At 30.2% G+C, this 14,505-nt stretch overlaps 1 protein-coding gene across 2 annotated transcripts in view; it reads left to right on the top strand.

The window, feature by feature from the left end:
- Window positions 1-696: 696 nt before the first annotated feature.
- LOC110019037 (MADS-box transcription factor 23-like) overlaps window positions 697-14,505 on the top strand; it is a 76,926-nt gene continuing 63,117 nt past the window's right edge. For both annotated transcript variants that reach the window (XM_020716559.1, XM_020716558.1), the window contains exon 1: window positions 697-992. In XM_020716559.1, coding sequence (XP_020572218.1) covers window positions 811-992 — 182 coding nt within the window. In that variant the 5' untranslated portion in view covers window positions 697-810. The remainder of the gene's footprint in view (window positions 993-14,505) is intronic.

The following is a 14,505-nucleotide window of genomic DNA, read 5'->3' as shown; positions in this document are numbered from 1 at the left end:
AATAACAAGCAAAAATTAATTAAATTAAATTAAATTAAATTAAATTAAATTAAAATCAAGGCAAAAAGTTCTACCAACTTCCTACTCCCACCTAATTTACCCTTTACCTACAATTGAATTAAAACCATGGAAATAAACTTCTTTTACCAAAATTAAACTCATCAATAAATTAAGCTCTTGAATAAAAAAGATAATTTTACACATATTACACAATTCTTACATATATTACATATCCAACTCCCAAAGCTTACACTTATAACACTTTGGTGTCATAAATCTATACATAAAAAATTATATTTCATTTTTTTTTTTGTAAATAATGATAGTGATACTTTTCTTACACATTAAAAATTCAAATATAAGTATGAAGCTTATGTGCTAGATACATAAATGCATAGAAATTACACCCACCCCGCCCAAACTTTAATATTTACACTTATACCGCCTCGATATCAAAAACATCTGCATGAAAATACACATTTCATGAAAATTTATATTTTAATTTTTAAAATATAAAATAAAAATGAAAAATATTACACTGAAATAAAAATTTTATTGAGGCCCAATAATGAGACAAAATGAACTGGCTTCAATTAGTAAATTACTTAATTGTCATAAGGTACCGAACTTCCATATCTGTATTATAAATATACTTTTTGCACTCCACATTGATTAATGAACAATTATATGGTAATGACCTCGTCGTATGGGGAAAGCAGCACCCCTCCTCCCTTTATCAGGCTAAAACCAGTAGAGAGATAAGAGGAGGAAGAAGAAGAGATAGAGAGAGAAAGGGGGAAGAGAGAGAAGATGGGGAGGGGGAAGATAGAGATAAGGAGGATTGACAACATAACAAATAGGCAGGTGACGTTCTCCAAGAGGAGGAATGGGCTGCTGAAGAAGGCAAGAGAGCTGGCTGTGCTTTGTGATGCAGAGATTGGGCTAATCATCTTTTCCAGCACAGGAAAGCTTTATGATTTCACCAGCTCCAGGTTTCTCTCTCTATCTCTTTCTCTCTCTCTCTCTACTTCACCGAAATAGAGGTTAATTATCTTCTTAATCATAATTAATCTCTTTTTAATCATGATTTGAAAGCTTAAGTACTGCTATAATGCTTTGATTAATATTAATTGTTGGTTTTAACTAAGTAGTTTTGTGTTTATAAGTTGTTTTGTATGTCAGATCTGAAGTGGGATTAAGCTAATTAGGAGGTAATTAAGGGATGATTACGTTCTTAAGATTGATAAAAAGGGGGAAGAATTAACATTATCTAGCCGGTTTTTTAGGTTAAATGATTACATGATAATGAATGACATATAGTTAGCCAACAAAGATTAGTGGTCTTATCCAATTTGATGTTGGATTTATTCATTTCTATTTTTCATTTATGTTTTTAAATGTCACTCAATTCCTATGTATTTACATGTCTAATACATATATATATATATATATATATATATATATTAATTTCTATCTATGTCATTTTGTTTTGCTTCTTCAGCTTCGCAATCATTTAATCAAAATTTTTTATATTCATTTTATTGATGCATTTTGTATAGATTATTATAAATGCATAAATCATACACACAAACTTATCTTTTGTGTATATGTTTTCTTCTGATTTCTGAACAATTAGAAGCTAACAACAAAAATGAGAAGAGATTATGAAGAATAGGAAGAGTAAGTAGTCCAAGGGAAAATGAAGACTCTCTGACACTAAAAAAAATGATATGTTGCATTATAAATTAATGATGAAAATATGCCTAATTATGGATGAATATTACTATGCATGATCTACACAATTTTAAAATATTCATAATTGAAATATTTATATAAACTCTAGCTATTAAAACCATTCAACAAATTGCCTTTTATATTTAGCTTTTGGAATTTATCCAAACACGACATTTTTGAAAATAATAGAGTGATTAATTACTTTCAACATCAATAGATTTCTAATATATTCATCTTTTAATCTACTGTGTTTAAACCCTGACAAGTACGACATTCTTTGAGTTAAGTGAGTTCTTTCATAAACCAAGTTAGTGCCTTTTTTGAGAAAGGTGAGTGATCTCTTGGGTGTGTGCTCTTTGGAGTGGTCGCTTTGAGTTGGGTGAGTTATTTCCTGGCTAGGCAAATTATTCCTTTAAGCCAAGTGAGTTCCTTTTTAGGTTTAACATGTGGTTTTTTCAATTGGGCAAGTTATTTTGTGGGCCAATTAGGTGTTCATTTGAATTGGTCAAGTTCCTTTCTGTCATAATCCAAAAATAATACTCCCATTTAATACTTCAAAATCAATATTAATGTGACTTCTCAGTATGCTAGTGATCATGAATATCTATAAACATAGATTGGTTCTTCACCTCATAGTAGCTTCTTTCTTCATGCCTTGTTTGTTTGCAAGATATTTTATTGCTCGTGAGCAATAGTTGAGTCACCATAACTGAAGATTATGAATACCACCAATTATTAGTTGCACTGAAGTGCTATGCACAAACACCTCCATGCATATATAAGATGTCAAGTAGTGGTCAACTCACTGTATTAAAAAAAAAAAGGACAAGGAGATATGTTAAAGGTGACCTGAGTAGGGCAGTGACAAATCTTGAAGTTGATTTTAATAAGTACCACTTGGAATAATATTCCTTGATAACCCTTTATTGATTGCTCCAACGATAATTTGGGATGTTTGTCTCTAATGGCCACGACTTAGAAAACCTTATTTTACCAAAAATAGATAAAAGAAGATTATGCGAGCAAATTAAAAAATTTTTTGTAAGAAATTAACTTCATTTATTTACATATTTATTTTTTTGGATGAAATGATTTGATACCATAGACAATTTGATGGGGAGACTAGTAGCGATGATTTAACATAGAAAGTAAGACTATTCAATTTCTGTTACATAAAAGGGTTACTTTGACAAGTCCTATAATGATCATTTTAAGTAGGCATATGTTGCATCTAAATTTAATTCAAGTTTTAATTCAACTACCAAAATTAAAGATTACAAATTTCATAGGTTTTGTCTTTAACTTTGCCTTGGGATATATGGCAACAACTTGTTGAGGTTTCCTTTGATAAAATTTTGGTTAGAGAATTTTATTTTCCTTTTATTTCAATTAAAATAATAGGGATGGATTTAGTGAGGTAGCCTAAGGGAAATGAAGGCTATCAACTTGTTAAAATTATTGTGGAGACCATCTTAATGTTTGGGCTAAATGCATGTGTGGAAGCCGAGTTACTTTAACCTACTCAACCTCAAAAGTAAGTTTAGAAAACTCATGATGCTTCTTCTTGAATGATACCTAGATCTCATGGATCTTTGCCACCTTTTTTTTCTAGAGAGTTTGACTATCAAATTTGTTAAGCTAAAGGCATCATTGGTCTTTATGATAAAATACACACACATTCCTATGGAATGATCAGTGACGCTAGTGTAAGCATTAAAGAAGGAAAAGAGAAACATCCCCTCCTACAAGAATAGATGGGATCCTCCGCCTCTGAGTTCATCGCCTCTATTTTTTGAAAAGTCTAAGATTTAAAGGGAAAATCCATGGCCACTAGCAAGTTTACGAAGTCTTCAAAATCTAGTCAATTTATTGTTGGAGGAGCATTCATTTTGCCACCTTTTGTCAAAATAGAGACGTCAACATTGATGTGTATTATATCAAATTATTAAGTTTCTTCTTTACATTGATCACTATAGGTGGATTCACCTTTATGTAAATGTAATCTTGATTTATAATTCTATCATCCCACTTCTTATATGAATATTTTATTTCAGACTAGCTATATTAACTGTCATGTAATTTGTATAGTTATTGACTCAATTTTTTTAATTATTCTCCTTTTGTTCACACTCATTAATTTTTCCATTCAAATAATATCAGTTAAAATAAATCATTTATGGTGGATGTGATATTTTCTTGAAAAACTATATAATCTTTCTCTATAAATATCCTCCTCAATATTTAATGATTTATTATTCTTTTCATTTTCACCTCATGACTTTTTTCACTTGCACTTATAACACACTTTGAGTCATGGAAGCTTCCTAGAAGAAACGTTTCAAAGCATTCTAAAAGGGCAAGTAGACATAAACTAAGATTTTCATATGGTTGTTAGTAGAATGAGTCCACTATCAACGCCAAAAATTTTAAGGTGTGGTACCCAAAAAGGCTCAAGTTCACAAAGTCCTCCGAAAATAAGTTGAGCTTTCACTTGGAAATTCAAATTTGACCTATAACTACCATTATGCTAAGAAGTTGCCAACGAATTGAACTTATGGACTTTTCGCTTCTCAAATCATGCCAAATTTATTTAGAATATTCCATGATTTCTTGTATGAGGAATTAAGAATATCATTTTGAACATCAATTTCTTCAAACATCTCCTAATGATGAGGGCCTTCAAATTCAATTGCATTCAATTCTTCGTGTTTTATATTTGAATTTTAATATTAGAGCACAAGGATGGTGAGTGGAATGGGAAGTATGTGCTTACAATATCAATGAATGGTTGGATAGTTCTAATAATTCCTATCCTTTCACTACAAAACTTATGCTCTTTTTGGTAGCCTATAGTTGTAAGAAATATTGATTTAGCCATAAGTTATTAAATTTTATGATAGCTTTCTGATGGGCACTTAGTTGTTGCATTTCTCTTGGCAGAAAGACAATTTATGATAGTTTTCTAATGGGCAATTTTTTTGACAATTTTTTTACTGGCATCTACCCATTGATATATAGTCTAACGGCGATGTACCTGTCAGTTCATACCTATCAATAAACTAATGGAGAGTTATTGGTTGGCCATCAATTTAAGACTCAACGAGCTATTGCTCATTGGTATAAGGATATTGATAGTCCGCTGTAAGGCCATCAATTGGCTATTAAACAATTAGCTAAAAAAAACTTCTTTATTTTATTAGAATTTATGCACGTACAATTGTATCCCAAAAACACATGAAATTTACATCACCCAAATCTAATTTACTTATCCATACAAGCAATCACAAATTAAAAATAAATGCAATCATAATGTATTAAATAGCTAAAATTGAAATAATTAGTACATAACTAATACATAACAAGTACATAAATGTCTTAGAAAAATAAATGAAATGCTAACTTAAAAAATTCATCATCAATCTCCTCATCTTCCTCCTCCTCCTCATCCAAATCCAATGGCTACTACTCTCTCTAACGTGCCTCACGTCACACCTCCTCCGATTCCATCTTCATTCTAACCTCGATCTGAGTGAATTGAGTTGAAATTCGAGCCTCCATATCTTTAGTGAAAGATGAGACCTATCTGCAAAGTTCATTGCATTGCATAGATGTAGAGCTATGCGCAAAAATTGAATGGTGTAAATCATTAGCATGTCCTTGTGAGCTCAAGCCATAAACCCTTCCTTCTTTCTTGCCCTCATTGAATTCTTTCCAAAATTCATTATTCAACAAATCAAAATCATTACCAGGGACACGAACTCCTTCTAAGCCTCCTTCAGTCCTTTGTACTCCTACAAAAATATAACAAAGGTAAAGGTAAAATTAAATTTCAAAATATTTGTAATGATATAAATGTTACTTTTTCACTACATGTGTTATATGTGATCTATACCCATCGGTGGTCTGACTGATGTTGATGTGCACAAGCTATAGCACGATGGTGATGGGCTCTCTTCCAAGCTACAATGTCTATTAAGAAGAGAAATTTTTTGTTAAATAATTAATATCCACTTAAATTCAATACATAAAATAACTCTTATCATTCTCCTTCTATACTGAGTATGTGGGTTTTCTCCTCTAATGTGTTTGGAAGTGACCATACCCCCAAAATTCAAATGTCAGTTTTATTTTGCCTTTTGGCTTTTCTTGATATAACCACGTTGTTTGTAGATGTCCTTCTATAGAAGGCACAAAATAGTGTTAACACAACTTGTGTATCTCTATGAAAATTTCACACAAACAGGAGACCTCTAGACTTAAGGCTACTTCTGATATGTGCATGATGCTTTGGACCATTAAGAGAACTGCATATGCATGAAAAATATTCATATGTTAGATTGATAAAGTTATATAACTTAAGATTAACATTTAAGGTTTATCTCACTATTGAAATCACATATCTCATACATCAATCGTTTTCTCCTTTCATGAAAAGTCCCAGAACATCAAACTTTATCTATAAGATGAAAAAAATAAATTATTAGGTTTATAACAAAAAATTGTAATAAAATTGTATTTTCCTGAAATCTATATTCTTTATGTATACCAGCGAGCTCTAGATTGAATATGCATTTTGAGTTCCCAACCTAAATCACCTAGATTTGTACAAGTACAGGGACCCACACATGCATGGAATGTAGGCATTAGTGGTGGTATGGTAAGAGGTAAAGGCCTGTTTGGAGGGAGTAGAGATCATGGTAGTCACAGATATTGTAGTTTTCCTCTGTCCGGTGATATGACATAGAGCTACACTCTTCTTCTTCCCAAATCTTTGGATTAAATCTCGGCGAGGAGGGAGATCATCATCACCACCGCCCAAAGCCATCCACATCAAGAAAAAATGAATTGATGATTGCACATAACAAAAAAATATATAAAAATTAATAATAGTAAACAAAAATATGATAAAGATAAAGTGAACTTTACAAACTACCACTACTAAAATTAGAAGTAAGAATAATCAATAGAAGTGTGATCAAATTATAAAGTGCAATCTACAAACTATAACTACGAAAAATTGAAGTGAGAGTAATAAATAGAAGTATGATCAAATTATAAAGTAATCTAAAAACTGTCACTATTGAAAAAAGAAGTAAGAATAGTAAACAAAAGTCTAAATATTAAACATAAGGAAAAGTAATAATCAAAAGATAAAATAATTAATAAAAGAAGTTAAAAAACATACACATCTTATTCTACATCATCAAATGCGTGACTAGAGGACAAACCTATAACTTTTTCATCTTAACCATCATCGTAGTCATACTTATTTTGAGTAATTTCTTCATGTGTGCCACTAATATTCTCTAAAGTTATCTATTCCTGGATAGAATTAATTAGGATGCAAAATATGATATTTCTATTTCTTGATGAGCTAGTTCAATACAATTTTTATTCTCAATAGTATCTCTTGGTTTACACTTGATAACTATTGCCCAATCTAATTTATATATTGCTCTATATGCATGTCTAACATAGTATACCTCCATCGCTTGTTTTGCTATAATGAAAGAATCAAATTTAACATATTTTATGTTTATTTTGACTTTAGCGATAATATATAACTTATTTACTCTTATTCCACGACTAAGAAAATGATTAATGAATCTTGGATGAACATGATGTCACTACTCTCAATAAAGTTATTGTATTATAGTTGAACTACTTCAAGAATCTTGTAATAATTTATTTCATCATATCAATTATTATTTTATTTAACACAAAACACAAATATATCAGTTCTTTTTTTTTTCCTTCGAACTAGGATCCTATATGAATATATAGTCATTCACATCATAAATTAGCCACACTTTCGCAATGTGCATATGACCTAAATTAAGTTCTATCAAGCCTAGATTTGTAACTCTACTATTCCAATTGTGAACCTATGAAGTTCGTACAGAATCATGTTTTTATTATTTACCTCAATATACATAACAATAAATATGTGAGATGGGTATAATTTTTATGCACTTTAAACCATTTGAGAAAGTCTTCTTCAATCTTATCACATATTTTACTCAGCTCATTTAAATTCAATGTATTTACAAATAATTCTCACACACTTTGAAAAACTTATAAATCAAGTAAATATTGCATTCAAATTACAGAGTTGAAAAAATACTAATAATAACATGTCTTACTTAAGATTAGGTTAAACTTCATCATAATTGACAAGAACATAAAGAATCATTGCTCGATGCTCCTAGTCATTGAGATGTGCATCTCTCTGATGCTTTATTAAACTGCTGAAATTAAAAATTATAGAGGAAGGCAACACAACTACTACAACATCGGCGGGTTATCGTTGATCAAAGCAATTAGAGCAAAAAATAGTATTCTTTTGTAATACATATGTTTCATATATTAAGACTTCTTGTCAGGCTTTATTCTTCCCAATTCTTTACTTAAAATTTTATAATAAAATAATAATTTAGCATAATTTATCAATACTTGTAACTAAATAGTTTTCTAATATATGTTATTACCTTTCAAATACATACATAGAGTGATATTATATTAAAGCACCAACTATAGCCTCATATGATATATGCATGGGCAAATGCTCCATCAAGTCAAAAAAATAAAGTGAAAATATTTTTTTGAGCTTACACAATATTATTGGAATGCCTTCTTCTAGCTGCTTTAATGTATCAAGTTTTAAATGAGTTACAAAATAATTCTTGAGGAGTGCACTAATTTTATTTAATGAATTAAATATTTTATATGAAAAATAACTAAATGCAGTTGGCAACAAACATTGCAATAAAATATGGCATTTGTTACTTTTTCAATCCAAATATCTTTCCTACTCCCAGGTCAACACAATGAATCAAATTTTAAACATAACCACTCAGAAGTTATAATGATTATAACCACCCACAAATTATTCTTCGTTGAACCAAATTAAGATAATATTTTATTTTAAGCTCAATAATTTTACCGTTAGTAGTTTAAGAATAGAACTCCTTTCTTCCATAAAACTCCTTCAAGTCTAGTTTAGCATTAACATTATCCTTTGTTACCCTTAAAATCTATTGTAATGTTGAAAATATTTCAGAAAAACAATTCTCCATGTGCATTATATCAAGATAAGCCAATTAATTTTTTCTTCTAGTAAGACACATCCAAGAAAGTAGCCTATTTTATCCAATTATGATTAACTCCAAAATTAAGGAGATATTAATAGATAACTCATGAAAATCAATAATTTTTGGAATTGTACTACTAATATAGAATAATTCATCCTTAAGTAATCTTGGTGGTGACTATGATTTCATAAATCTCTTTTGAATGAAGGTATTTCTATTTCACCTAAAAGGATGATCAATAGGTAAAAATATATGATAAAAGTGAAACCATGAATTTTTTTACTATATTGAAGAGTAAATGCTTTTGATGAATCAATGCAGTATTAGCATGCTAATTTTTACATAGGGCCGCATCTCGACAACACTCCATACATTAGAAAATCACATATTGCTTACATTAAAGCTACATTCATTTGAAAGTTTTGTATCATAGAAACATCATAAGTGACAACACATGTTTCCTAGGGATATTTTATTTCATCTTTTAGTGGCTACAAATATACATCAATTCCTCATTTTTGACTATTAAGAGTTGAAATTATTAATATCAGAACATGAAGAGAGTAGTCATGCACATCTAAAGTGAAAGATTATGTTAAGTGACAATAACAATCTAATATGAATAGGGTGAGGTGGTTTGATTATATGGTGTGGACCCATCAGCACGAAGCCACACCTAACATTATGTGACTTCGTAAGTAAATTCAGGATAAGTATGATCAAAATATTTTCATGTTTCTCCAGAAAATATATGAGTCAATGAAATGATTTCTACTAGACTGTTATAATATCATCTCATATACGGAGCATTATACATAGAACAAATAGTTTTTAAAGAAGCGGAATGATTAGCCAAAAAATGGTGTTTTGATAGAACTTTTTTTTATCTATCACTTTTCTATTTCGAGGTTTGAATCTATGAGCCTTACAAAATCTACACTGAGTATCTATTTTATCAACCATATAGAATAAGATACTTCATTTGACACAACAATCCATCTTCCTTGATTTTAAATTTAACTTTGAGATCAGCTTTTTATTCTGTATAATCTTGTGGCATTAAATTTTCTTATGAATTTATCTCTTTAAGAAATCTTGCAATCCTATTAAAGTTTTCCCAAGGTATGTTAAACTCTATTTTATTTTTTATATTCTAAGAGCCATATAGTAATGGGAAATGCATCATTCCTACATTGGTTTTTAGGTCATATTTAGTAGTTTATAAATATGTTGGTTTCTCTATTTGGTGGCTTTTCCTCTATTTTACTCAAATAACCAGTTCTTGTTCTTTTAAAAATCACTTCACAAATCAGCTTAAGTCATACTCAATTGGAGGATCATAGGTCATTAAAGGAGCAAAGCTAATTGAGAGGCCAACTTCAGTATAAATGTGATGTTCAACCACATCATGTGAAGTCCAAAATTAATAATTTAGTTAAAAACCTCTACAGTATAAATCATACATGATTTTATCTAGCATTGAGTATGCTTGATTCTTGTTTAGAACATGGGCATCAAAATTTACTCTCAGATACATATGTCAGAAGCTAAAATATCGATTGCACAAATGACTCAACACCATTCAACAACCCCTCAGTTAGTCCTTTTTTGCTCGACTGTTGTCTATTTTACATTTAGGATCTTACAAATCAAATATCTATAGGTAACCTATATTCTTAATAAAATAATTTATTAAGTATAGTACACATCTTATGCAATTATTTCTTAGAGGTATTAATTGATTCATATATTATTTGATAATGAAGCACAAAAACTCATAAATATGAAAATTTGCATATATATCAAAAAAAAGAACTTCATTGGTTTGTCTTGTGTACAAGAAGGCATTAGATTTCTTACCACTAAATTCTTATATAAGTTTTTTACATAAACACATGAACCTGCATATTTTCATATAAACCTAACAATTAAGTGGCTTACATACATACCACAAAATTCTTAGTTATTAATATATCTAACTGCAGCACTCACATATTTAATCCTAAACAGGGATTTAAACAATCCAATTTCAATTTAAATTGGGTTCAGCTTGATATCTGCGAGAATGGAAATGGCCTATCTCAAATTGAGCAACTTAAATTCATTCTAGCTCAAAAATCACAATGACCTAGCTCAATTCAATTAATTGAGCTTAAAATAACTGATATATAACTAAATTTCACAAAAATCACAACACTTATACATTATAAAATTTTATGAAAAGTAAAAAAATGATTGAGGTTGGAGAAGATTTAATTGAGCGCTATAGCATCGGTCGGCTCAAAGCTTTCGCACACAAGAAAAAGCATAATTGAGAGCCTTTCATTGTCGGTTTGATATATAAATAATAACTGACACATTTAATGAGGTCAACCTATGAGTTTTTAATAAATTAGTAATTGACGGCTTGCCTATAGGTTACCCATCGATTATCTGTCAATGTTAGTCCCTGATAAATTTCATCAATAATACTATGGAGAAAAACAAATGCCCATATGACCATCATTTTTCCAATTTTTTATCAGATATTTATATAGTATTTGATCCCTTACCAAAAGATAAGGTGGGCATTCCTACTTTAGATTTTATGAGCACAACACCTATCATCAACTTATGGGTTAGGCATTACATGTTAACTTGTACATCTCCCATGATTTCATTGTGAAAAACTTATATAGTAAATTACATACCTTAAGGTTTTCTTGTGAATTTATATTTTTAGGATTACTTTGTAATTGTTAACAATTTTTCTAATTGTAGGTGAGCCAAATATCCATGATCTCTCTGACAATCTGAAGGTTAACTTTCTTAGGTTGGTGGTACCAAAGGTTTAAGAAAATAAGGTGAAGAATAAAGATCCATCATAGATAAAGTTCAATGATGTAGCTTTATCCAATGTATTTTTATTTTTTTGCAACATTGTTTTCATACCCATGATCCCCATAATGGCATGAAATAGAATTTCTTAATTGTGAATCAACTCACTCCATGAGCTCATGATGATGTTTTAGAGGTAGCCACTTTCTCCCTAAACACAATAATTATGAAAAATTGCTCTCTTGGCAGAGCAGAGTGTGACCCAACCCGCAATTACGCGGATATTTAGTCTCTTGGCCAAAAACTTGAACCGATTTCTTTAGGCAACTATTGTGCCAAATGGATATGATATAGAATTTAGAATTGATTTATATTTCACACATCAGGGGTTCTACGCAAGTATATGTATCATTTTAAGTAATATAGAACTTTCTTTAAAAACACTAGTATTGATCCCACAGGGAGGTAAGGTGAGAAAGCCCTAAGCTATTTCTAGTATACTACTATTAGGCCTCAGTTTGTGATTTTTGAACAGTTTGTTTTTCCTAAATTCACTGATTTACTCTTAAATTAAAGTGAATTAAATTAAATAAAAACCAAATTGAATGAGACTGGGTAAATTTTAGAAAGTTCTTATATAATTAAAGTTTCTTTTCCCTTACGAAGAGATTATAATCAGCGTTGGAATCAAATGTTAAAGGTCAAAATGCACTTTTGTGACAAATAGGAGCATACATATTCTTTACCCTCTCCCAATTTTATAAAGAAAATTGGATAATATAAAGTTAACTTCCTAATTATATGGTTGTGCTGAGTAGATTCTAGCTTCTCACTTCTAGATTACTCACTGTGTCCTCTTTATAGGACCATCCAAGGACTCAGGTTCTGAACTAAGACCAATTTGTAAAGGTTCTAACTTGTCACTCTAGAATCCTCTATTATACGCTCATCAAAATTTATCTCCCTATTTATTTGCACTCCCACTTGGACGCGGCATCCCCTCCATAAAAGGTTTAGTGTGGTACTCAGTAATTGAGTGAAATCATTGCCCTCCCGGGTCATTATGTTTTGCAACAGATTTTAACATTATAAGTGATTAGTTTGTAAGTAACTTAAGAACTGCTGAAAATACCATCGCAATTTTGGAATAAAATAAATCTTCAAACCATTATAATCCCACATATAATTAAATCTCATCACAAAGAGAAAGAGTAAGGAAAACTACTCACTAAGAATAAAGAAAATACAACATAAAACTTCATTTAAATCAAAGAAAATTCAGTAGAAAAATTTTTACAACAATTATAAGATAATGAAGAACACAATACTTAACTTTTTCCTCTGAAAGAAAGATGAAAATCCCTCCAACAATGTCTCTTGCTGATTCACATAAAGTTCATACAATTCCTTTCAAATATCTCTCAAAATCCCTCACCAATCTCTACATCTCCTATCATATCTATGACCTCTGGACCTTCTTGGAAGTTCCAAGAGTTTGAAATGCCAAAATGTGCCTTCTCAAGTGTCAAAAGGTGCTTAAAAATTCCTTGGGTTGGCTAGAACCTGTCCATATTGTTTCTTATGCCTACCATTTTCTGGGCAAAACTAGCACCTTGGCGTCGTTTTTGGTGCCTAGAAGCCACCTTGGTGGCAACACACCCGTTTCACTTTGTTTCGCTACATTTTGCCCCGTTTGAGCTCCAAACTGCTCCAAGTATTATACCTATAAGATAAACATGAAAATAACATTTTTTTAAAGTATAATTTTATTTAAAAATATGTAATAAATTTAAAGGAGAATGAGCATAGAAAGACATGAAAATACGTCAGGTCGGAATTTTATTCTTTGCTCAATTTGAATGCAAATTGCACCATTTTTTCTCTATTTTTTCCAAAACTCCAACTCTTGTATCTGGAACCAAAATCATGCAAAATATCTTTCTTTAAAGTACAATATCATAAAAAATGAGCATAAAATGTATATAAAAAAGTAGGTAATTTTTAGGTGTGTCGGGGTACTTGTCGCAATCCTCCATTTATAGATGGCTCCATCTCACCCAATTAATCTTGCCAAGTTGGTGTGCATGTCATCTTACGGCATCTTCATCAATGAAGCAATAGAGCAATAATGGATTGGTAAGAGGTTATGACATTAAGCAAATAAAATCAGTAGGGAGGGATAGGCTAATAAGAATAAGATTTAATTATATTATTTATCTTATAATAACTCACCTACTTTGACCATGAATCTGTATAAATCTATTATTGAAGTTGATATTTCTTATAAATAAAGGAGTAAAATAAGTTAATCCATCAAACTTGTTGAAGACTCTAATTTATTTCTTATTGCTTTGGCTTTTTCTATTTTAAGCCCTAACAATCTTAGGCAGATAAGATCAAGATTCTTAACCTCCGAGAGTCATTAATGAGCTGATTCAATTCCCCTTTGATTTCCTTTATTTTGAAGTATTGAATTTGGGCATTTTTATTATCACTACGAATATATATATATATATATATATTGAAAATCAAACAATGAAAAGTTTTGTCTTGATATTATTTACTAAGAAATATTAAATAAGATTTTCTTCTTAAAAATATTAAATAAGAGTTGATTTTAATAAAAAATAGAAGCAAAAATATTCTTTTTTTTTACTAACACTTTTTGTAATCACGCATGAATGATAAATAATAAATTAACTCCAATACTAAAAACGCAACTAATATTTTTAGATAATATTTAATTTTTTTTAATATATCCAAACTAAAGCACCATACTTTGATCATGTGCAAGGGCAAAGCAATCTGGCTGGTTGTGCCAGCCCAAGCTAAATCATTTTAATTCAGTGTTCAGTTATTTTAT

This window comes from Phalaenopsis equestris, unplaced genomic scaffold (genome assembly GCF_001263595.1).
Source record: "Phalaenopsis equestris unplaced genomic scaffold, ASM126359v1 Scaffold000039, whole genome shotgun sequence".
NCBI classification, from domain to species: Eukaryota; Viridiplantae; Streptophyta; class Magnoliopsida; order Asparagales; family Orchidaceae; genus Phalaenopsis; species Phalaenopsis equestris.
The sequence above is the reverse complement of the archived record's forward strand: the minus strand, read 5'-3'. Positions and strand labels throughout refer to the sequence as shown.